At 51.0% G+C, this 26,435-nt stretch overlaps 1 protein-coding gene across 3 annotated transcripts in view; it reads left to right on the top strand.

Moving 5' to 3' along the window:
- The window catches only part of fam221a (family with sequence similarity 221 member A), a 170,203-nt gene that overhangs the window by 121,480 nt on the left and 22,288 nt on the right, over positions 1-26,435 (top strand). For 2 of the 3 annotated variants that reach the window (XM_038797396.1, XM_038797397.1), the window contains exon 5: positions 20,062-20,172. The exons of the other annotated variant lie outside the window; for it this stretch is intronic. In XM_038797396.1, coding sequence (XP_038653324.1) covers positions 20,062-20,172 — 111 coding nt within the window. The remainder of the gene's footprint in view (positions 1-20,061; positions 20,173-26,435) is intronic. 3 annotated transcript variants of the gene reach the window in all.

The raw sequence follows: 26,435 nt of genomic DNA, 5'->3' as shown, positions 1-26,435 counted from the left end.
GTGAGATAACCACTGTAGTTATGTGTACTGCAGTAGGGGGATGTATGCCTGTACCTGTAATACAGGTTCCTCCGGTCAGCCCCTGCCGGCTAGCTCCGCCCACAGGGAGCTTATGTATAAATGTATGAGAGCTGCTCAGACCCTCAGTCTACAGTTGCGGATGGAGGGACAACATCGTACAGCAATAAAGCCTCTATTGTACTAGTCTCTCGGCTTTGAGTATAATTGTTAGCGCCACAGTAATAAACTGCATGGACTGCTTGGCTCTGTCGCATGGACCTTCCAAAGACATTCACACAATCATTTTGGGACTGGCCCCCAAATGAGGAGAGCTGTTCCACAGATTAATCAAGCATCAGCCTGAAATAGGCATATTCACCAAATCATACCTTACAACCGATGTCCCAGACGTCTCCACAGGGTATGTCCTGTCTCTTAGAACATAGAACAGTACAGCACAGAACAGGCCCTTCAGCCCTCGATGTTGTGCCGAGCCATGATCACCCTACTCAAACCCACGTATCCACCCTATACCCGTAACCCAACAACCACCCCCTTAACCTTACTTTTTAGGACACTACGGGCAATTTAGCATGGCCAATCCACCTAACCCGCACATCTTTGGACAGTGGGAGGAAACCGGAGCACCCAGAGGAAACCCACGCACACACGGGGAGGACGTGCAGACTCCGCACAGACAGTGACCCAGCCGGGAATCGAACCTGGGACCCTGGAGCTGTGAAGCATTTATGCTAACCACCATGCTACCGTGCTGCCCTAATCACTCTTCAGCAGGACAAACCCACCAGATATGGTGGCACAGTGGTATACAACTAGGAGGTGATGTGTTAGGCAGGTTGGTTAGACGTTGACTGCAACTGGATGCAGTGAAGCTAGAAACAGACGTCTGACACAGGAGATGATCCAACACTGTTTTATTTAACTAGTGGACTGCTGTACATGTTCAGCTGTGGGTTGACTACTAATCTAACTGATGACCTCTTACTGGCTTGACCAGACTTACTAGCAACCGCATGGTAATAGTGCTCACTAGCTTGTGCACTCTGACTGTCTCAGTAGCTGGGTCCTGAGAGAGAGAGAGAGTCTTAATGCCCTGTGGGCTTTATAGTGGTGGTGTCCTGTCTGGTGATTGGCTGTTCTGTGTTGTGTGTTCATTGGTCATCCTGTGTGTCAATCACTGCCTGTCTGCATCTCATTATATACATGAGTGGATATTATGACAGAAGGGAATGGTAATGAGGCTCCTCAACATTGTTTCTAGATCCTGTGATGTATCGTTGCATGGGGTCAATCAAGGGCAAGAAAACCTCTTGCTAACTACCGCCTCCCACTCTACCTCAGCTGGTGAATCAGTACGTCTCCATAATTGAACACCATTTGCAACATGTGGAGGGTGATTAGGGCACAGAATACACACCACAGGGAGGAACATCAATGATAAACACCAAGAATAACTTGGTAGAATTGCTATTAGCTGAGTCCTGAAGGAGCTATCTGCCAGACTGGGCCTGAGCCAGGTGGTGAGAGAATCGACAAGAGAGAAAAATGTACTTGACCGTGCCCTCACCAATCTACCCATCGCAGATGCATCTGTCCACGACTGTATTGGTGGGAATCACCACTCCACAGTCCTTGCAGAGCCAAAGTCTCATACAGAGGACACCCTTCATCATGTTGTGTGACACTACTACCATGATAAATGGGTTAGATTTATAATGGAGGTAGGTGTTCAAAACTGGGGATCCACAAGACGCTATAGGCCATCAGAGCAGAATTGTATTCGACCATCATCTAATCTCTTGGCCTGACACATCCCTCACTCATCATTACCATCAAGCCAAGGGATCAACCCGAGTCCAACGAGGTTTGCAGATCCACACATATCTAAAAATGAAGTACCAACCTAGTGAAGCAAAACTCAGGACTAAATGCAAGCTGAAGAGTGGAAGGACCAATAAATAGAGTTCAGCGATCCCAGCCCATGGATCCGATCAAAGCTCTGTAGTCCACCACTATTCAGTCATTAATGGTGGACTGTGAAACAACCAGGAGGAGGCCTCAGAAATATCACCATCCTCAATGATGAGGTCACCATGTACGCAAAAGGTAAAGCTGAACGACCATCTTCAGCCAGATGTGCCGTCACAGATGTCAGTCTTTAGCCAACTTGGTTCACTCCACAAGATATCAAGAAAAGGCTGTAGACATTTGACACAACAAAGGCTATGGGCCCTGACACAGTAGCACTAAAGTTGACCTGTGATCCAAAACTAATCGCACCCACTAGCCAAGCTGTACCAGTACAGCTACAATGCTGGCATCTGTCTGACAATGTGGAATATTGCCCCTGTATGTCCTGTCCATAAAAAGCAGGACAATTCTAATTCAACCAATTACTGTTCCATCAGCCTATTGTCAACCCAGCAAAGTGATGGAAGGTGTCATTGACAGTTCCATCAAGTGGCACTTTGTTAAATGTGATGAGGGCTTCTGCCCTTTCAGGCTATGAGTTTAAGACCTGTGATGATCGGTATTTACCTTTAATACCCTACCCCTTTAAGAGGCTTGGAACCTTCAGGGACTCCGCCTCTGGCTATGCCCCCAGGAAACAGTATATAAGATAAGACCCCATGTTGCGAGCACACTTCTCTCGAATGCAGTCCTGTTTTCTGTATATTAAAGCCTTTGATTACTGACTTCGCTCTCGCGTTGTAATTGAGAGTGCCTCAATTTAATATACAGAAACATCAAGATGGACAGCGCTCTAAAACCGGAGAAGCTCAACCTGGACGCCAGGTCGCCGGAAGCCCCGGAAATTTTTAAACATTGGCTCCGGTGTTTCGAGGACTATCTGGACTCCTCAACGACTGATGTCGACAGCACTCGCAAGCTGCGCTTACTACATGGCCGGGTGGGTCACTGACTCTCCGCCGTGATCGAAACCGCTACGACCTATGAGGCGGCGGTCGAAATATTGAAGAAACGCTTCATAAACCTACTAACGAGGTACACGCCAGACATTTGCTCTCAACCTGCAGCCAGCGTTCCGGGGAAACGCTGGACGAGTTCGTGGAAAGACTCACTGCGCTCGCGAGGAACTGCGACCACAAAGCAGTGACGGCAGAAGAACACAGGAACTTACATATCCGCGACGCCCTGTTGTCTGGTATCAGGTCCTCGTACATCCGGCAGCGGCTCCTAGAAGACGGGGCGAAGGATCTCCAAGGCACGGTAACGCTCGCCTCTTCTCTCGAAACGGCCCACCGTAACCGCCGTACGTACTCCGCGGACCTTGCGAACCCCTCTCGATCCCTTCCAGACTCGGCCACGCTACAGGCCTGTGCCACATGACGATCCACTCACTCCGGGAGTTCCCCATGCTATTTCTGTGGGCAAGGCCAGCACCCACGTCAGCGTTGCCCGGCCCGATCCGCGATCTGCAACGTCTGCGGGAAGAAAGGGCACTTCGCGAAAGTCTGCCTGGCTGGGCCCAAAGGCCACAAACAAAACCCTCATCAGGCCCAGAAATCAAACTCCCGGTCTCACAGACCCCGCAACGCGGCCGCGCTGCGGCCGGACACGCCCACTTCCGACACGCCATCGACCTCGTGCGAGTTATGGGAGCGGCCATGTTAGCGGCGTTCATCTTTGAAACCCGACACGTTCGACCGGCGACGGCGGCCATCTTGTGACTCCGGGCGGCCATTTTGTGAGTTCGACTCTGACGGCCCGCAACTAGGAGCGATCACACTCGATCAATCGCGGCCGGAACACCTGCGAAACTCAATGATGCGGGTGCAAATCAACGGCCACGACACTCCCTGCCTATTCGCCTCCGGGAGCACGGAGAGCTTTATCCATCCAGACACGGTAAGGCGCTGCTCCCTGCGCATCCACCCCGCCTCCCAAACTATCGCCCTCGCCTCAGGATCCCATTTGGTTCAAATCACGGGGTATTGTGTCGCTGACCTCACAAATCAAGGCGCTAAATACTCCGTTTTAAACTTTACATCTTTCCTCAACTCTGCGCCCCCCTGCTGCTCGGCCTCGACTTTCAGTGCAGCCGCCGAAGCCTGACACTGAAGTTTGGCGGACCCCTGCCCCCACTCACAGTATGCAGCCTGGCGACACTCAAAGTTGCGCCACCCCGCCTCTTCGCGAACCTCACTCCCGACTGTAAGCCCATCGCCACCAAGAGTTGCCGCCATGACAGCGCCCCCCACATAGCGCCCCCTGCCCCCCAGCCGGCGCCGGCACCGACCACCCTAATCACCCCTGATACCCCCCCCCTCTCCAAGGCGGGCAAAGGCTCAGTCAACAGTGCTCCCGAATAGACCACCATCGGAACCGACCGCATCCACGGCGCCACCACCGGAGCAGCGAAAGTCAGCACGGACGATCAGACCACCACAAAGACTGAACTTATAATTTAAAACACTTCACCCCCGACGGACTATGTGTTTTTTTTAAACAGGGGGTGAATGTGATGATCGGTATTTACCTTTAATACCCTGCCCCTTTAAGAGGTTTGGAACCCTGGGGGACTCCGTCTCTGGCTACGCCCCCAGGAAACAGTACATAAGATAAGCCCCATGTTGCGAGCTCACTTCTCTCGAATGCAGTCCTGTTCTCTGTATATTAAAGCCTTTGATTACTGACCTCGCTCTCGCGTCGTAATTGAGAGTGCCTCAAGACCCCAGCAACCCTTTGGATGAAAGATTTTCCCTTCAACTCCTCTCTAATCGTTTTGCCAATTATTTAAATCCATTCCCTCTGGTTATTAACTTCTGCACTAAGAAAAATAGATACTTCCTAGCCACTTGTCGTATTCAATATTTTCCCCGCTTCTTGACTGTGATAGAGAAATTCAAACAGCATTCATTAGGTAAGCAAAACTGAACTTTATTTACGAATTAGAACTGACTGCTAGCAGTAATGGCTGAGACTTGAATTCGGAAGGCAGTCAATTACAAACTGCTGAGTCCGTCCCAAGTCTGCGATGTTACAGAAGAATAAGGCGATTTTTATACATTACAGGATCAAGATAACATGAATACAACTTGGTCAGGAATTTGATCGAAAGTAAAACATAAGTAATAATCATTACAATGGCGTCGCCTTGTTGACCTTTAGAGGACTCGGGTCTCATGTCATTATCTTGTCTTTGTTTTAAGACATGGACAAATTTGTTTACGTACAGGAAGAGACAGTTGATCAGCTTGGTATGTATTGAGACTACTCTGGTCTCATGACGAATGAACTTTATCCGAGTTTAGAGTCAGCCAGTTCTCGGGTCAAGTTGACCTTGGCCTGCTTGTATTTGTGCCTTAGGTTATGCGAAGTCAGTTTAAATTCAATTGTACCAAGAAGACTTGACTAGTTTTCCCATCATGCCATTATTTGCTTCACACAATACCACACTAATTAAATCTTTCTTTGGCTTCCTCTGTTCTAAAAAAAACAACTCCAGCCTATCTAGTCTTCCTCACTGCTAAATTCTCCATTCCTGGCAAAATCTTCGAAATCTCCTCTGCACCCACCTTATTTTACTATATCTTTTCTCCAATACAGTGACCAAAACTATACGCAGTCCACTATCTGTGGCTTAACAAGTGTTTTATATAGTTCCAGCACAATCTTCCTGATCTTGAGTTCACTGCCAGCTAATAAAGTAAGATGCTGCTGAGGCCTTTTTAGCCACATCACCCACCTATACCACCTATCTGGATCTGCTCTCCAAGGTCCTTCTGCACTTCTCAGTTTCCTTCCATATATTGTGCATTCCTTTGTTTGGTTTGACCTCTCTGAATATATTACCTTACATTTCTTCGGACTGAATTCAATTTGTCACATCTATGACAATCTGACCAGTTTATTGATATCTTCCTGCAGTCTAAAACTTTCTGCTTCATTATCTTTTAAAAAAAAAATTTTTTTATTAGGGTATTCGCAAGTTTTTATAATAATAACAATAATAGCGACATAAATATGGAACAATAAACATTTCCACCCCCTCACATTCTTCACACACCCCAACCATAAAACAACAATCCGGCCCTCTTCCCCCCCCCCCCCCCCCCCCCCCAACCCCCCTTTGGATTCTGCTTCTACAGACATTTTAATTTTCCCCAAGAAAGTCGACGAATGGCTGCCACCTCCGGATGAACCCAACCATTGACCCTCTTAAGGCAAACTTTATTTTCTCGAGACTGAGAAACCCAGCCATGTCACTAACTCAGGTCTCTACACTCGGGGGCATCGAGTCCCTCCACATTAATAAGATCCGTCTCCGGGCTACCAGGGAGGCAAAGGCCAAGACGTTGGCCTCTTTCGCCCCCTGAACTCCCGGCTCTTCCGACACTGCAAAGATTTCCACCTCCGGACTCGGCACCAGCCATGTTTTGAGTACCGTGGACATTGCCTCAGCAAAACCCTGCCAAAACCCTCTAAGCTTCGGGCATGCCCAAAACATGTGGACATGATTTGCTGGGGGTCCCGCGCACCTCGCACACCTGTCCTCTACCCCAAAAAAGCTTACTCATCCGGCCACCGTCATCAGACTATCTTGAATTGTATCAGGCTGAGCCTGGCACATGATGAGGATGTATTAACTATGCTTAGGGCATCCACACACAGACCCGCCTCTATCTCTCCTCCTAGCTCATCCTCCCACTTGCCCTTGAGCTCCTTCCTCCTGGTAAATATCTGAAACCTTCCCCTCTCCCACCCAGGTACTGGAGACTACTCTATCCTGTATCCCCCGTGGTGGCAGTAGCGGAAAGGCTTGAACCTGCTTTCTCAGGAAGTCTTGTACCTGCAAATACCTAAACCCGTTCCCTGCTGGCAATTCAAATTTATCCTCCAAGGCTTTCAAGCTGGGAAAGCTCCCATCTATAAATAGGTCCCCCATCCTGCTAATGCTTGCCCATTGCCATCGCCGGAACCCACCATCCAGCCTACCCGGTACAAACCTATGATTGTTATAAATTGGGGTCCAAACCGATGCTCCCTCCACTCTCTTATATCTCCTCCATTGCACCCAGATTCTCAGAGCCGCCACCACCACCGGACCTGTGGAGTATCGGGCCGACGAGAACGGAAGAGATGCTGTTATCAGTGCTCTCAAACTTGTGTCTTTACATGGCGCCGTCTCCATCCGCTCCCACGCCGACCCCTTCCCCACTTCCTAATCATGGCTATATTAGCCGCCCAGTAGTAATTGCAAAAGTTCGGCAGTGCCAACCCACCCTCCCCCGACTACCCTCCAGTAACATGTTCTTCACTCGCAGGGTTTTACCCGTCCACACAAAGCCCAAAATAACCTTATTCACCCGCTTGAAAGACGCCCTCGGGTCGAAGATGGGGAGGTTTCTTCTTCATTATCAACCATACAACCAATTTACGTCATCTACAAAGATCTTAAACACATCCCCTACATTTAAGTCTAAATCATAAGTAGATGCCACGAACAGAAGGGACCGAGTGCTCAGTGATATGGAACCCCACTAGAAACAGCCTTTCAGTCGCAAAACGACTAATTAGCCTTTGCTGCTCTTCCCCCCCCCCCCCCCCACTGCTGACGTTCAATTTTCCTTGAAGAAGTCGATGAACGGCTGCCACCTCTGGGCGAACCCCTGAAGTGATCCTCTCAAGGCGAACTTAATCTTTTCCAGCCTGAGAAACCCTGCCATGTCTTTGATTCATGCTTGTGACTTTGGGGGTTCCGAGTCTCTCCAACCCAGCAAAATCCGTCTCCAGGCCATCAGGAAGGAGAAGGCCAGAACATCGCCCCCCCCCCCCCCCCCCCCCCCTCCCCCCGCTTGGCCCCCGGATCTTGCAATACCCCAAATATTGCCAATCCTGGACTCGGAGTCACCCTCCCTTCCAGGACAACATGACGTCCGCAAATCCCTACCAGAATCCCTTCAACTTCGGACACGCCCAGAACACATGTACATGATTCGCCGGGCTTCCCCCACAGCATCCGCACCTATCCTCCACTTCCTCAAAAAACCTGCTCATTTGGGCTACCGTCATGTGGGCCCTATGAACCACCTTGAACTGGATCAGGCTAAGCCTGGCACACAACGAGGATGAATTCATTCTCTTCAAAGCCTTTTCCCTAATTCGATTTCCAATTCTCGTCCCAGCTCCTCGTCACCTCCCCGATAGGGACTCCTTCCCATTCCATCAACTCCTTATATATCTCCGAGACCCTCTCCTCCCCAACCCCCGTTTTTGACATCACCTTCTCCTGTAGTCCCCTCAGGACGAGGCGAGGAAAGCTTGGAACCTGCCTCCGAACAAAGTCCGTACCTGTAGGTACCGAAACCCGTTCCCACCCGGCAACTCAAACTCCTCCTCTAATGCTTCCAGGCTCGGGAAACCCTCCTGAATGAAGAGATCCCCAAATCTCTCAATCCCTGCCCGCTGCCAACTCCTAACACCCCCATCCAGCCCCCCCAGAACAAAATGATGATTGTCACAGATTGGTGACCACACTGACGCCCCCTCCAATCTCATGTGCTGTCTCCATTGCCCCCTCACCCTCAGGGCTGCCACTACCTCGCGGCTTGTGGAGTACAGAGCTGGCGAGAATGGCAGGGGCGCTGTCAATAAAGCCTCCAAACTCGTACCCTTACAAGATGCCGCCTCTACTCACTCTCAAACCGACCCCTCCCCCATTACCCACTTCCTGACCACCGATATGTTGGCTGCCCAGTAATAATTAATTAAATTCGGGAAAGCCAAACCCCCCCTCCCTGCGGCCCCGTTCCAGGAGTGCCTTCTTCACCCTCGGGGTTTTACCAGCCAACACAAAACCTGAGATCGCTGCAAACAGAGCTGATTTTGAAGCACAGAGGCACTCTCACTCCTTAGATAGTTTTCAGGATGCTCGGGCTTTACCTGGTTATTGCTTCACTGGTGATTACTGAGTTCTTGATCTTCAGCTACACTTTCTGGTTCAGATCAGGGTCGCATTTCATTCGCTTTCCAGAGGAATTTCCGGTACTGTTTTCCGTTTGAAGTCTGCACTAAGTAAGATCTTGGTTCTCCTATGATTCCTGTGACAACAGCAGGACTCCAGATCCCTTCTTGCCGAATCCTCACTCTCTCCCATGTTCAGCTCAGACAGATGTCAAGCCCCTCGATCAAAGTACTGTTTCTATATCTGTTGTCCCAGTTTGAGCAGGTTCTGCATGTTATAGCTGATGTGGGTGTGGTTGGCCAGGCCTCGTTGTCACCGCTCACATTTGTCCTCCACCTCCGGAAAGAACCCGCTCATTCGGGTTGTGGTTAGGTGCGCTCTGTGCGCCACCTTTAGTCGCAATAGGCCCAGCCCAGCTCAGGTGGAGATTTTTCCATCCCTGTTGCCAGGCACATTCTCCCCCTTGGGATTTGTGCCCCGGCCCTTCCCTCACTCGTACTTCCCTGTGCTAGCTCACCCACTAGTGTGGTAATACCCCCCCTTCCACCCCGGACTGATCCACACCTTCCCCCAACAGTTATGTTTCTATTCCACTCTTTCTCCCTCCTCATCCCTTTCTGCGTCCTACTGCTCTTACCCCGTCCTTTCTGAGATTCGTCATCAGATCGAAGACGAGGCAGATCAGTCCCATGCAAATAGGCTCTCCTTTTTTTTAACCGATGAGACTTGAGGTCTGGTTCACTGTTGTCGTTGCCTTCCAAGCCTGTGCTTCTGCCGGCGTGGTGAAGTATTCTCCTTATCCTGGAAAGTCACCCAGAGTTTGGCAGGGTACAGCATCCCAAACTGCACATTGCTTTTCTAAAGGGCCGCCTTGGCTGTGTTAAATCCCGCCCGGCACTTAGCCAAGTCTTCCCTAATGTCCTGGTACACACAGATTGAGTGTCCCTCCCACTTATAGGACCATGTGTGCCTTGCCCAGTTCAGGATCTTTTCCTGGTCTTGATACCAGTGCAATTTTGCAGTGATGGCCTGCGGCTGCTCTCCGTCCTTGGCCTTTGGCCTGAGTGATCTGTGGGCTCTGTCCACTTTTGGGGGCTTGGGGAAGCTACTCCCTCCAATACATTTGCCCCACATCTGTGCCACATATTCCGTAAGGGTTCTGCCCTCAGTACCCTCCGGTAGGCCCACAATGCAGAGATTTTGGCGGCACAATTGGTTGTCTTGGTCTTCGGCCTTCCCCCTCTGTGTCCCTTGTGTCACTACCAACCTTGCCATCTCTGCCTCCATTGAGGTGATCCAGTCGCTCTGGCTGATTATGGCTCTCTCCAGCTCTCTGACCTTCACCTCCTGTGTCTCCAATGTTGCTCTGTCTTTTCCAGCGCTGCTTGAAGGGGGACCAGCGTCTTTGCTACCACGACTTTCACCGTCACCATAATTTCAAGCTTGATGACCACTTGAAGCTCCTATGTTCGGAGCTCCCTCCATTGATTTATCGAGGGAGGCCTGACATATGTCCTGGCAGCCCATCTCGTTCAGGTGTGGTTGGATCTTCGTCACCCCGCGTGTTCGACATCACCTCAATATTCCTCTCCAGCATTTTACTTTTTGGCTCCTCAGGTTGATGCCTGGCACACCTTCTTCATTGTCGTGGTGTTGGAGGAGGGTGGGGTTTTTTCCCTATGTTTCGCAGTCTATCTTTGGACTAAAAGTGCCTCATTTCAGGTTTCCAGGAGGAGCCACCTTTCATACGTCCACTTGTTGGTCTAGGGGTATGATTCTCGCTTTGGATATTTCAGGCGAGAAACTTGCGCGAGGTCCCGGGCACAAATCATGGACAAGTCCTTTAATGTTGTTTCCTGTTGGCCATCTACAGGTCTTGTTCTTTTTTTGGAGCAGGACGGTGGCACAGTGGTTAGCATTGATGCCTCATGGGCAGCATGGTGGTGCAGTGGGTTAGCCCTGATGTCTCACGGCGCCGAGGTCCCAGGTTCAATCCAGGCTCTGGGTCACTGTCCGTGTGAAGTTTGCCCATTCTCCCCATGTGTGCGTGGGTCTCGCCCCTACAACCCAAAGATGTGCAGGCTAGGTGGATTGGCCACGCTAATTTTCCCTTTAGTTGAATAAATGAATTGGGTACTCGAAATTTATTTTAAAAAAGCAGCATTGCTGCCTCACAGCACCAGGAACCCGGGTTCAATTCCAGCCTCGGGTGTCTGTCTGTGTGGAGTTTGCACTTTCTCCCCGTGTCTGCGTGGGTTTCCTCCGCGTGCTCCGGTTTCTTCCCACAGTCCAAAAATGTGCAGGTTAGGTGGATTGGCCATGATAAAATTGCCCCTTCGTGTTGAAACGTTAGGTGGGTTTACTGGGTTATGGGGGTAGGGTAGGAATGTGGGCCTAGGCATGGTGCTCTTTCCAAGGGTTGGTGCAGACGTGATGGGCCAAATGGCTTCCTTCTGCACTGTAGGGATTCTATGATTCTATCTATGATCCTATGCCTTTTACCAGAAGTGTGTTTTAAGGTCTTCACAATACGCTTGACCGTTGTGTTAGATTGTGGATATATAGGAATTGATGTACTCCCAAATTTGTGAAACTCAGGGCGAGATTCTCCCATATGGGGAGAAATCGTAAGGCTGGCATCAAATCTGGGCGGGTTTGACGCCAGCCCCCCCCTTCCCGACCGGGAACCGATTCTGATCCCCGGTCGGGGCTAGCAGCCCGACGCCGTAAGCTCCGGCATCACGGGCTTAACGAATTTCGTTAAGCCCGCTTGCCCGAGTTAGCGCCGGCTGACGCGTCATATGACGTCAGCCGCGCATGCGCGGATTGGAAGACTCCAACCCGCGCATGCGCGGATGACGTCATCGCGTATTTGCGCGAAACCCGCGCATGCGCGGGCCGGGATGCCCCTCAGCCGCCCCGCGAATGGATACTGTGGGGCGGCGGAAGGACAAATAGTGCGCGGGCATCGGGCCTGCTGCCCGCGATCGGTGCCCACCGATCGCGGGCCCATGGCACCCTTGGCACGGCCGTGGTACTGCCGTGCCAATCGGTGCCATGGTTATAAAATGCGAGTGTTTACGACCGTTTTTACGAACGGCCAGACCAGGTGTGTTTGCCGTTCGTAAAAACAGCCGTAAAGGGCTGGGAACTCGGCCCATCTATCAGCTGTGAATCGCTGCCGGCCGTAAAAAAACGGCGGCAGCGATTCGTGTCGGGAGTTGGGGGGGGGGGGAGAATAGCGGGAGGGCGTCGGAACAGCGTGGCCGTAAAATTTTACGAGCCACGCTATTCTCCGCACCGTCGGGAGTGCGGAGAATCTCGCCCTCAGTGCCTGAGGACGCAATTCTCCCAAAAGGGAACAAAGTTGCCTTGCGAGCGCTTGGAGCCGCTTGTTTCTCGGTGCTTGCAGTGCCGAGAAGTACATGATTATTCAATGCGACTCGCGTAAGGGAACTGGTAACATGCAGTCGAGGCCGGACATAGCCCCGTTTTGTATAGTGGGGAGTTTCGGCGAACATTGTAGCAAGAGATCGGGGTGCCATGTTTTGAACTGTGGGAAGAAACCGGAGCACCCAGAGGAAACCCACGCAGACACTGGGCGAAAGTGCAAACTCCACACAGTCACCCAAAACAGCCCCCGCCCTCCCCCGCATCACAAACACACTATGGGAGGGTCCCCAGGCTGCTCCTGCAGCCAACATCCACACCGGGAAACCCCCGCACAATTGTGTTCGCAACAAATGTCGGCTTGTACCTTGGCAGTGCCAACCCGGCACCCTGGCAGTGCCCATGCCATCTGTTCACGTGCGGAGTCTGCATGTTCTCCCCGTGTCTGCGTGGATTTCCTTCGGGTGCTCTGGTTTCCTCCCACAGTCCAAAGACGTGCAGGTTAGGTGGATTGGACATGCTAAATTGCTCTAAGCGACCAAAAAGGTTAGGAGGGGTTATTGGGTTACGGGGTAGCGTGGAAGTGAGGGCTTAAGTGGGTCGGTGCAGACCCGATGGGCCAAATGGCCTCCTTCTGCACTGTATGTTCTATGTTATGTTCTAGGTGGCACCCAAAGGGCATGCAGCTGGGGGCCTCTGATTCCCTGGGAGACCCCCACGAGTGCCATTCTGTCTGTTTCCTCTTTGTGGAGACCAATGCTGAACAGCGCTCGCCTAGGGTCTCTGAGGCAAAACCTCAGGTACCATTACAATCAGGCTTACTGCCTCGCTCTCATGTGCAGATTTGTCACATTGCGACGTCACGCGAGGTTGTGTTGAATCTCGTGAAGTGTGGCGAGCCGGGTAGATGCCGGGAGCAGAGTCCTCTCCCGGCTTTCATCTGCCGCGCTGCACCGCGGTGAGCTGCTGTTCCGGCGCAGCGTGGCCATTGGATCGCACCCTGGACAGTTGGACAGTTGTCTGAGATGTGTATTTCATGTATTCCATGGCAAGCAAAACTTGATTTCAAATGATTTATTACAGTGATGCTCCTACTATCCCTTCTCAACAGCTCAGACTCAAAAAACTGTGTGTTATAATCTACTGCTAGTAAGTACTCACTGTTGTCAAATGTGAACAAGTCCACTCCAATTTTCTACCGGGGCCTTTCCAGAACACTGTGTGGTTGAACTGGTTCTTTTGGTTGTGATTTACTGTACTTTTGGCACACTGCGCATTCATTTGCCATGTCCATGATTCGTGCTCTCATTCCAGACAAATGCATTTCATCCCAAGCTCTTGTCCTGCAGTTTCTGTGCCAAGATGACTTTATTATTGTGGTAAACACCACTAGTAACACATTGCTTGTATTACGGTACTGCCACTGTATTACAGGTACCACAGTAAATCCCAGCCTGCTGGTTCCTCCCAGCAGATGGCGTATAAAAGTGTATGCTCTCCTGCGCTGCTCCCATTCTGGTTCCAGCTGCAGGAGGCACAACATCTTGTGCAATAAAGCCTCAATTGTTTCACCATTCTCGTCTCGTGGTAATTGACGGTACATCAATTTATTGGACAAGATTTTAAAAGATGAACAACTTAATCAAGCCTCATCCTCTGGAGCTGAGCTATCACGCAGCCAATGCCACGTCCACCTTCGACCACTGGCTAGCCTGCTTCGAAGTCTACCTCAGAGCAGCCACTGAAGACCTCTTGGACACACAGAAGTTCCAAGTTCTCTACTCACGGGTGAGCCCTGAAGTTTTTCCCCTCACCCGGGATGCGCCCACCTACACAGAAGCGATGACGCTACTAAAGGGACATTACATTAAGTCAGTGAATCAAGTGTACGCCCGCCAGACACCTCCTGGCCACGAGACGGCAACTCCCGGGGGAGACTCTGGACGAATTCTTGCGGGTTCTACAGATTCTTGGTAGGAACTGTGATTGCCAGGCAGTTTCAGCAGACCAACACACCGAACTACTAATCAGAGACGCTTATGTCACGGGCATGAAGTCTACGTACGTTCGCCAGCGACTATTGGAAGGAGCTACGCTCGATCTTGCAGGGACTAGGCTGCTTGCTAATTCCCTAGAAGTGGCCTCCCGTAATCTGGAGGCCTGCACCTCTGACCGCGCAGCACCCTCGTGAGCATCGTGGGCCCCACCAGCTGCTGACTCGAGCTCACCGCAAGCCTGCGCCACGCGGCAGCCAGCCAATTCCGCCATTGCTACACTCCCCAAGTGTGATCCAGGGGCGTCGCCATCTTCTCCACCACAAGCCACATGCGGCCCGTGGGCACCGCCATCTTTGATGCTGCCCGCCATGTGAGTGCTACTATCTTCGGCGCCATTTTGGACCGCGTCTCAGGACCCCTGCTCGTCTGACCGTTCACTGCCCTCTGATATCTCCGACACCACTGATCAGCCCGGGACCTCCCAACATCTTCCGCAGCTCGCCTCCATCACCCTGGATCAGTCTCGGCCCCGCAACTTCGCGACCGCTACGACGACGGTGCAGATCAACGGGCACGAGACGACCTGCCTCTTTGACTCCGGGAGCACAGAGAGTTACATCCACCCTGCTACGGTAAGGCGCTGCTCCTTCCCGGTACTCCCCGTCACCCAGAAAATCTCCCTGGCCTCCGGATCCCATTCTGTGGAAATCCAAGGGTACTGTGTCGCGACCCTCACCGATCAGAGCGTAGAGTTCAGCAACCTCAGGCTCTACGTCCTACCCCCATCTCTGCGCTGCCCTGTTACTAGGCCTTGACTTTCAATGCCACCTCCAAAGCCTTACTTTGAAATTCGGCGGACCCCTGCCCCCCCTCACCGTCTGCGGCCTCACGACCCTTAAGTCGATCCATCTTCACTGTTTGCAAACCTCACCCCTGACTGCAAGCCCGTCACCACTAGGACCAGACAGTACAGTGCGCAGGACAGGACCTTTATCAAGTCGGAGGTCCAACGGCTTCTGCGGGAGGGGATCATTGAGGCCAGTCACAGCCCCTGGAGAGCTCAAGTGGTGGTTGTGAAGACTGGGGAGAAGCACAGGATGGTCATTGACTACAGTCAGACCATCAACCGGTACACACAGCTCGACATGTACCCCCTCCCACGCATATCTACATGGTCAATCAGATTGCCCAGAATTCTTCTCCACAATTGACTTGAAGTTCGCCGACCACCAGCTCCCCATCCGCCCGGAGGACTGCCAATACACTGCCTTCGAAGCAGATGGCCGCCTCTATCATTTCCTTAGAGTTCCCTTCGGCGTCACCAATGGAGTCTCAGTCTTCCAGCGAGAGATGGACCGAATGGTTGACCAGTACGTGCTGGTCCCATACCTAGATAATGTCACCATCTGCGGCCATGATCAGCAGGACCACGACGCAAACCTCCAAAACTTCCTCCATACCGCCAAACTCCTTAACCTCACCTACAATAAGGAGAAATGTGTGTTCCGCACCAACCGCTTAGCCGTCCTTGCCTACGTAGTAGAAAATGGAGTCCTAGGGCCTGACCCCGACCGCATGCGCCCCCTCCTGGAACTCTCTCTCCACCACTGCCCCAAGGTCCTGAAACGATGCCTGGGGTTTTTCTCGTATTACGCCCAGTGGGTCCCTAATTATGTGGACAAGGCCTGCCCACTCATCAAGTCTGCAGTTTTTCCCCTGACGGCTGAGGCCCTTCAGGCCTTCAACCACATCAAGGCGGACATCGCCAAGGCCAGGATGCATGCAGTCGACGAGACCCTCCCCTTTCAGGTGGAGAGATATGCATCAGACGTTGCTCTGGCCACCACCCTCAACCAGGCGGGCAGACCTGTGGCTTTCTTTTCCCGCACCCTCCATGCCTCCGAAATTCGGCACTCCTCATTCGAAAAGGAGGCCCAAGCCATTGTGGAAGCTGTGCGACATTGGTGGCATTACCTGGCCGGCAGGAGATTCACTCTCCTCACTGACCAATGGTCGGTTGATTTCATGCTTAACAATACGCAGCGGGGCAAGATCAAAAATGACAAGATCTTGAAGTGGAGGATCGAGTGCTCCACCTATAACTATGAGATCTTGTATCGCCCCATCCCGCGGTACATGTGCAAGCGCACAAGTGGACCGACTCCGGCCTCTCCACAATACCTCTGCCACCCGGGGGTCACCCGGTTCTTCCATTTTGTCAAGGCCCACAACTTGCCCTACTCCATTGAGGAGGCCAGGACTGTAACCAGAGGCTGCCAAGTCTGCGCAGAGTGCAAGCCGCACCTCTACCGGCCAGATAGAGCGCATCTGGTGAAGGCCTCCCGCCCCTTTGAGCACCACAGCATGGACTTCAAAGGGCCCCTCCCCTCCACCGACCGCAATGTGTACAGTACTTCCTCAATGTAATTGATGAGTACTCCCGGTTCCCTTTCGCAATCCCATGCCCCGACATGACTTCTGCCACGGTCATCAAAACCGTGCACAGCATCTTCACTCTGTTCGGTTTCCCCACCTACATCCACAGCGATCGGGGATCCTCTTTCATGAGTGATGAGCTGCGTCAGTTCCTGCTCAGCAAGGGCATCGCCTCGAGCAGGGCGACCAGCTACAACCCCCGGGGAAATGGGCAGGTGCAGAGGGAGAACGGAACGGTCTGGAATGCCGTCCTGCTGGTCCTTCGATCTAGAAATCTCCCGGTCTCCTACTGGCAGGAGGTCCTTCCCGACGCGCTCCACTCCATCTGGTCACTCCTGTGCACCGCCACTAATGAGACCCCTCACGAACATGTGTTTGCCTTCCCTAGGAGTCCACCTCCGGGGTCTTGCTCCCAACATGGCTGACAATTCCTGGACCCACCCTCCTCCGGAAGCATGTGCGGGGCCATAAATCAGATCCCTTGGTTGAGAAAGTCCACCTGCTCCATGCAAACTCGTAGTACGCCTACGTGGCACACCCCGATGGGTGACAGGACACAGTCTCCCACCGGGACCTGGCACCCGCTGGGCCCCCACCCACAAGCCCCGACCTGACACCGCTCCCCCCTTATTATTTGCTGCACCTACATGCTAGTTTTCTGCGACTCATGCACATGTCCTGTGCTGACAGTGTTTCTCATAGTGCTTACTGCCTCTACCACCTGCGCCCAGGCATGGCGAACAGCAGTGGCTGGCAGCCTCCTTCCCAGGCCAGAGTACAGGGTCACCAGCCTCTCCTTCAGGGCTTCAAGCTCGGCGTCTGTAAAATGGGGTGCCGCTTTCCTCACTGCCATCTTATAGGCTGGGATGGTGTGTGTGGGGAGTGAAGTGTGTATATGCAGCTTCTGCTTGTCAGGGTCCCGAGTGTCAGTCACGGACCCGGCAAATCCCGCACCATTTATCATTGGAATCAATTGTGTTCCATGTGGCGCCGTTGTTAGCTCCTTAACAGTTGTTGAATTGGTCAAGGTGCCGCGCCAGTTTTGCTGTTGTAGAACTCAGCGAATCCTGCCCCAGCGTCAACACTTAGTCTCATGAACGGAGAATTCCACCGGATGTTTTTCTTAGGGTTGCAGTAAGCTTCAAATTTTTCTTATTTCTTTCAAATCATTTTTTTTCTCATCACTTCAAAAGTGAATGTGTTATAAACTTCGGTTATAAGCTTCTTCCCCTACTATGTGAAGAAAGGTGAAAGACTGTACCTGCGGATATTATCACTGCTTGTTGCTGTGAGATACAAGCAGAAATGCTGCCAGCATCTCCTACAGTTTTTGAAATCAGGTGATCAGTGTTTAACATATTGTACCTAATACTGGAGTTTGCACCACAATCAATCATATAATGACACCTGCCACTGAGACAACTTTGGATCCAACCTTCTAACTGCCCTTGGATGCTATGAGTTCCTGCTTTTCTGATTAGTTTGTCACGTGGGACTTTGTTAAAAGCCTTGCTAAAATCCGTGTGGACTATATCAAATGTACGACCTTCATCAACCCCTAATTTGCTTCAAAAAATTCAATCAAATTAGTCAGACATGACCTACCCTTAACAAATCCATGCTGACTGTTCTTGAATATTCTTTTTCATTCTAAAGGACAAATAATACAGTCCCTCAGAATTTTTTCCAACTAGGGGTGGCACGGTGGCACAGTGGTTAGCACTGCTGCTTACGGCACTGAGGACCCGGGTTCAATCCCGGTCCTGGGTCTCTCTCTGTTTGGAGTTTGCACATTCTCCTCATCTCTGTATGGGTCTCACCCCCAAAACCCAAAGATGTGCATGTTAGGTGGATTGGCCACGCTAAATTGCCCCTTAATTGGAAAAATAAAATAATTGGGTATTTTAAATTTGTAGAGAAAAAAAATATTTTTTTTCCAGCTAATTGCTTACCATCAATGTTTGGCAGACTAACCTGTAATTATGCAGTCTCTCCTTCATTCATTTTTGAACAATGATACAACATTATCAGTTTTCCAATTCTTTCTTTTCTGTCACTGCAAAGCTCCTGCTCTTGAGCATCTAAGCCAACTTTTGAACTGTAATGAGGAGAGAGGCGAAAGTAAGAAGTGGATACATTGATATCTGTAGTTCCCAAGTCAGAAGAAATTGATGGAGAAGGAAGACATGGGATGAGTAAAGGTGAAGTAAATATACAGATACACTTTTTCCCGTGTCTCTGTGGGTCTCACCCTCACAACCTAAAGATGTGCAGGGTAGGTGGATTGGCCACACTAAATTGCTCCTTAACGAAAAACAATAAAATAAAAGTATACAGATGCACTTATCATTGATCACTTCCACCCAACTGGTGTGTACAGCCACAACAATGCTGCTTCCTGTGATGGCCAGAATTGTCTCCTCCATGGAGGTAAAACATGCAAACATGCTTATGCACCTCCAGTTCTTTGTTGCTATCTACTGCCATTTTCCACATTTTCTTGCACAAAAGTGAATGTCAGTGAGTGTCCAGCGATATGTTTGGGTGACGGGACAGTCAGGGTTGTATAGCTGCCACTGCGTGCGAGCTGTGAGTTGTGATGTGAGGCTTGTTGCAGTAATATGTGTCTGTGAAGGTGACATAAAGCATATTAATGTTTGTGCTGAGTAAGATTGATAGAGACTTTTGGTAGATGGGTGATGCGGATGGAGTGAATTGAACAGTGGATCAGACAAATATTGCAGCTGAACCATTTGAAGATGATTCACCTTGACATCTCATTGTTTAACCTTTATCTTGCTCTACGTTCAGGTTCAAGATGCAACACTCATGTCGGGAAGGCATCCTGCTGGATATCTTTCTTGTTTTCCAACTCTTCCAGGGGCTTTTCACAGTAACTTCATTTGAAGCCTACTTGCGACAATAAGCGATTTTCATTTTCATTTTTATTCTATCAAGACCCCTAGAGCCAGGCCAACCACTTCTTGAAACCATAATGCACCCCCCCCCCCCCCCCCCCCCTCCCTCCACCTTTAAGAGGTGCAGGCTACTTTTAAGTGACACTATTTGCTCATGATATCAGGCCCTTGATCAATGCAGCCAAGACAAGCCACCAGCATTCATGTAAAATAGCAGGCAGTATAACCTTAACGTGCTCCCTTGCAATCAATTGGACATGGGTTAATTCCACAGGGTAACTTCAGTGTTCATTTTCAGGTCTTATCCAATTTAACCCCATAGATGTCTATTCAAGCCTTTATTCATAAAGTAAAACATTAATTCTTTCAGGAGCACCAAGTAATGAAATTCTTGATGCACCTTCTACTTCAATGGACCATCCTTTTCTGAGAGCTTATGGACCACAAATGGATGCAGTGAATGCTGGACAGTCTCCAGATGGTAAGAAATAAAATAGAATGCATAATTGCACAATTTCAAATGATTAAAAATGGTGTATTTTTTTGTTGAGACTACATGAAATTATGTTTTTTTAGAACACTAATGGATTTCAAATCCATATATGAACAGAATTAGTCCAAATGTAACTTGTAGCTTTGCATATTTCATCTTACTATCAGAATGAAAGTTTCAATAAATTAATAAATACTGTTTACCTCAGCCTACATTACTTTATTTCTCTTTCATACAAATAAATTATCGCTCAACTAAGTTATGATTACTTACTGGTTACATACAACATCTCTTGTGAAACGTGCGTAAAGTGGAACTTGAACAGTTCAAACTCTCTATTCCAGAATAGAAAAAATTGGTATTTTCATTCTAGTTTTAGATAGACAAAATTTGACATTGCCCGAATTACTGAGTTTCAAGAGTGTAACTCATGAAAGATTAGCCAGGAAGAGAGGACTGAAAAGAAGAAGTAAAGTGCGAGGAGCAGGTGTGGAGCAGACAAAAGGTGGTGAGACAATGGGGGGGAGGCAAAGGGGGCGTCAAGAAGAAGAGCTGATGCAGGGAGAGAAAATTGAAAGTAGGATGTGGGGAGAGGAGGAGGAGCAAGAGGAAGAGGCGAGAAGTGGCATAGGACCTTTTACATTAATTCCTGACAATGCAACACTCCTTCAGTAGTCAGCTTAAAGTGTCAGCCTGGTGTATGTGCTCAGATTCATAATAGGGTTTGAACTTAGTCTAATTTTGACTAAGAGATAAGTGTGCTGTCAGGTGGAAAAAGAGGAAGCAATGCTGAAAATTGCATTACTTCCTCTCAGAACATTTTTGCTTTTAATATTTAAGACATTCTTCCTTGACTCTTATTTAAGTGGACTACATTTCCAAAGATCCATAAAGTACAGAAGTTTAACAACTTACTTTTAAATAATACAATTTACAAAACTTCCCAAGAACGTAACAAGAACAATAACAACAAAAAACATTTTGACATTGAGCAATGTGCTAGATTTTAAAAGATATGAGGTAGAGAGAGGGAAATATTTAGGGATGAAATTTCAGAGGTTAGGGCCAAGGCAGCTGGAGGTTGCCAACAGTGGAGTGATTAAATCAGCGATGTGTGAGAGGCGAGAACCGAGGGAGCACCAGAACTGAAGGGTTATCAGATTGGAGCAGGTTGAAAAGACTATGGAGTTTTTTTAGACCGGTCATGGCTGGTGGTTGTAGAGACATATGAGCTGAGGCTGAGTTGGAGTCAGGCGATGTCACAGAGGTGGAATTAGGCAGTCTTGATGATCGAGTGGATATGTGGTGGGAAATTCAACTCTAGATCAGGTTGGAAATGGTCTTGCTCAGCTTCTTACATTTTCCAGGGATGAAAATAGTGGTCAGGAATGGCAGGGACTAAAGACAATGGCTTCACTCTTCCTGATATTTTTCTGGAGGAAATGTCGGGTCATTCAACATTGGTTGTTGGGCAAGGAGTGTGACACATCAGAGACAGTGGAGGAATCAAGAGAGAAGTAGTGAGATAGAGCTGAGTGAGGTCAGTGTACATCTGGAATTCGATGTTCCATTTTTGGATAATATCATCAAGGAGTAGCATGTAGATGGGGGCCAAGCATAGATCCTTATGGGACTCCGGAGATAATAGTACTGCTGTGGGAAGAGTGGTAAGGTGATTATCTGGCTGTGATTCAAGAAATAAGGGACGCGATCTAACGGCCGCATCCCGCCAAGTGCGAATCTGAGCAAGCCAGTTAAATCGGGGGAGGGTCCAAAATCGGGAACCGCGTTGAGTCTTGATCCGTTTCAGATCTACCCGACCTGCTCCCGTTGGCAAGAAACCAACAATCACCAATTAAGGCCACCTCCATCCCAATAACGGGAATTACCCCCTATCGAACGGCCTCCTGTGATCTAACCGGCTCTAATGCGAGCGGTCACGCCTTTAGCACATCTATTTAAAAACGTGAAGCTAGGGTAATGGCTGCTGTTAGGATAGGAGGACCTGTGTAGCCATCTTGGAAATCAGGCAATCAGCCCGGGGTCACTGGGGTTGCTGCCCCAGTGCTCGGGCTAGGTGGGGAAGACCCCAGGGGAATGGGCCTAGTTGGGGGGTCAACGCCATTGGTGGGGGGGTCGCCCCTGGGTTGGGGGCGAAGGGCTCAGCGCCTGCGAGTCCAACATGCCACCCACCCGATCATGTATACCCATACGGGGGCAACTTCAGTTGCTGCCTGTCCGCCCCACCGAGCACCACCTGGATAGAGTCCCGTCCATGGTAATATGGCGAAGATCACTTTAACTCCCATTGACCGTAGTGGCATATGGCTGCACAGCTGAAGGTTAGGGAATTGGCAATGTTAGTAGTGTGAGCATTTCACAGCTCCCAAGTGGATTCCCGTGGATGGTCGTGCCATGTCGCAGGCAAGTCGTACTGCCGAGCATCCCGATCAGACTGTGAGGCCCGGACACTCTGCCTGAACACTGAAAGCATCAACACCACAGAGGCATCAGCCAACAATCAAACACCCAAGAGCTGGGCCTCAGCATTGAGGACATCCCGCGAAGAGAGTGGGTGTGTGGATCGGGAAGGGGACCTGTGGCTGGTCCAAATAATGTTCCCAGCAGGGGTCTGGGGTCCATGGTCCGGGTCTGGTGCCCATGGGCCCCTGCTGTGGCCGGGGGCTGTGTGTGCAGGGCAGATACCCCCAACACAACCAGGGTGGCACCCTGAGAGATGGCAGGGAATGTAAAGGTGGGGGAGGATTCGGGTATTCGAGGGTACTGGGGTGGAAGCCAGAGCCAATTGTTAGTCTCACACCCTCTCCAATTCCTTACAGCTATCACGGTATGGATGATATTGTAGACTCCGCAGCAACTTCCCTCACGGTGACGGTGGCAGTCCAGGTGGCGAGACGCCGGAGATGGCTGCGGCAACAATGCCAACAGAGGATTGAGGCAGCAGCCCATGTGCAGATGCCCGCCCACATCCTGAGGACCCGGCCACCCATCAGGCCAGGGAGGGACCCAGGGGGGGAAGCCGGCAAAGATCCCAGGTGTCTCTGGTCGTTTGAAGACAGCATGTGCCGCAGGCGGCTCTGCCTCAGCAAAGGGACGGTGCAGCTCTGTGCCATGTCCTTGGCACCATATGGAGGAGGCGACTACCCACTCCTGGCAGCTGTGAAGGTCATCGCAACCTTAACCTTTATACCTCAGGTTTATTTCAGGGCATGACTGGGGACATGTGTGGCATATCCCAAGCAACGGCCTACAAGAGCACCGTAAAATCACGGATGCCCTGTTTGCCAGGCAGCTGACTATATAAACTTTGACTTGGCCCAGGCCCATCAAGATGCCCGGGCAGCAGGATTCTTTGCCATCGCTGGGATCCCCGGTCCAAGGGGTAATAGATGGCATGCATGTCGCCTTGTGTACACCGGGTGGTCCGGGCCCTTCATTAACAGGAAGGGGTTCCACTCACTGAGCGTTCAACCTGTGTGTGACCACCACCTCAAAATCATGTGCCTGCACGCTTCTCAGGGAGTAGGCATGACAGCTACATCCAGGGGCAATTGAAGATCCCTGGCATCTACGAGGGACACCCCAGGATGACCAGTTAGCTCTTGGGATTTAAGGGGTACCCACTTAGGTCCTGGCTAATGACGTCAGTGTTGAGGCTGGTGACTGATGCAGAGACCTTGTTTGACGAGGCACGTGTAGCCATCTGGGCTGTCATTGAGCTGTGCATCGAACTGCTTAAAATGCTTTGTTAGAGATGGAGATGGTTTATGCACTATATTTATATTTGTATTTGTACTGTTTACTGTTATTATTATAAAATTATAAATACCTTTTGTAACATGTTTTACAAAAAGAAATGCGGTTCCGATGCTTTAACTGCTCTGGTAGTGCACTGCAGTACACCCTCCACCATCTGATCTGCTTCTCCTTCCCTCCTCCACCTGCCCCTAACTAATTCCCCCCATCTCTCCCATTGCCCTGTTCCACCCCCCCAGTGCCTATGTTACTTCACTCCAGGGTGATGGGCCTGTGTCGGCACCGTCAGCGGGTCAATATACAAGGCAGGAGGGTGATGATAACCCTCTGTGAGCTGAACTCCGGTGCTCTTCAATCTATTCCACAGTCTGATCCGGTCTGTCTGCTGACAGGGCGCTCACGCCCATCATCTGTATGCAGTATGCCTCAGGAGGCGCCGAGATCCAGGTGGTCTGGGGCCGGGGGAGGGCTGAAGGCAACCAGGAGAGGAGAGGGTGTGCAGGTCAGCCCGTAGTGCGGAATAATGTGACAGAGGCTTCACATGTCTCGGTTGTAACATGTTTTAATGGTTAACAACCGTGACCCTAAATGTCCCAAGCTACCGATGGTGCCACCAGCCCCATTCCTCCCCAGTGCCTTCTCAGTGATCCTGTATCTGGTTAGACCTCCGTGCTCTGCCGCTACATCTAGGTATGTCTCCAAGATGCACATCAGAGGTGGAGGCAGCCAGCTGCTTACCACGCCCTGGGGCCTTAATTAATAATCTTTATTGTCACAAGTAGGCTTACGTTAACACTACAATGAAGTCACTGTGAAGACCCACTAGTCGCCACAATCCGGCACCTGTTCAGGTACACGGTGGGAGAATGCAGAATGCCCACATTATCTAACAGCACGTCGTTCGGGACTTGTGGGAGGAAACCGGAGCATCCGGAGGAAACCCACGCAGACATGGGGAGAACATGCAGACTCCGCACAGGCAGTGACCAAGCTGGGAATTGAACCTGGGACCTTGGTGCTGTGAAGCAACAGTGCTAACCACTGTGTTACCGTGACCACCCCCCCCCCCCCCCTAAATACTGTGCCTTTGATGCCTTAGCGGGCATCCTCTGGAGGGCCTGGGGCTGGAGAACCCAGGCCGACTTGCCGGTGGCACATGCCCCGCCGGTGCCACCCTGTTCCATTGCTGACCCCAACACATGCCATTGTTAGGAGGGGTGTACTCGGGACAGCTGCTGACCCGTCTCCCTGTAGGGAGGCTCCGGGTTGGCCTCCAGAGCTCCCTCCTCCCGGTCAGTGGCCGTAGAGCCCTGGGGATCAAATTGGGATGGAAGGGCAGCTGGATTGAGCTTCATAGGCCCTTGCATCATCTGGTGCTGCCAGCTCTGGCGGCTCCCCATTGTCTGCACCATGGTGCCGATGCCCAAGCGACCGGCCCATTGCCTTGCCAATGTTCACCAACGTCTGGGACATATTCCTCAGCGACTGGGACATGTTCTTGAGTGCCTTGGCAATGCCCACCTGAGAATGGGACATGCTCCGCAGCACCCCAGCAAGATCCACCTGAGATTGGGACATGTCCCAATGATGCCTCGATGGTTACATCCTTGGAGCTCTCCTGTGAGGTGTTCTCTTAGGAGGTAGGCGGGTGGCCACCCCAGATAGGCCGGCACCATTGGATGGAGATCCTGCGGGAGAATGGATATGTGGTCAGTGTGGGACATTAACAACACACCTACGACAGGTCCTCTGGGTGGGGGCCGGTGGATACCCACCTCTGCGGCGCAGGCCATTCTCGATGTTGGTGACCGCTCTGACTTCGGCCACCCGCGTGACTTCCAGAGCCCGTTCCTCGTAGTGGGTGAGGACTCTGATGTCCGACACCCAGTCACCTGTCTGGGCCCTTTCCCGTCCTTTATGGGCCAACTGTTCCTGCGGGGTCAAAGAGAGGGCATTGTGAGCCGCATGCTTTATGCATCACGGTAGCAGAGAGGATAGCACTGTGGCTTCACAGCGCCTGGGTCCCAGGTTCGATTCCCTGCTGGGTCACTGTCTGTGCGGAGTCTGCATGTTCTCCCCGTGTCTGCGTGGGTTTCCTCCGGGTGCTCCGGTTTCCTCCCACAGATCAAAGACGTGCAGGTTAGGTGGATTGGCCATGATAAATTGCCCTTAGTGTCCAAAAAGGTTAGGAATTATTGGGTTACTGGGATCGGGTGGAAGCGAGGGCTTACGTCAGTTGGTGCAGACTCGATGGGCTGAATGGCCTCCTTCTGCATTGTATGTTCTATGTTCTATCACGGGGTGGGGTGTGGAGGCATAACCGGGACAGGCGTGGGCACCACTGCTGGTGATGGGTAGGGCGTGTTGGGGACAGGCATGGGATTATTCTGGGGGTGAGGGACGATAGGCAGCTGTGGTTGGCAGGCAGGACTGTTGCCAGGGGGCCGATGCCCACTCACCCTTGCGGCCCGGGG

This window comes from Scyliorhinus canicula, chromosome 5, assembly GCF_902713615.1.
Source record: "Scyliorhinus canicula chromosome 5, sScyCan1.1, whole genome shotgun sequence".
Classification (NCBI taxonomy): Eukaryota; Metazoa; Chordata; class Chondrichthyes; order Carcharhiniformes; family Scyliorhinidae; genus Scyliorhinus; species Scyliorhinus canicula.
This window is presented reverse-complemented; position numbering and strand designations above follow the sequence as displayed.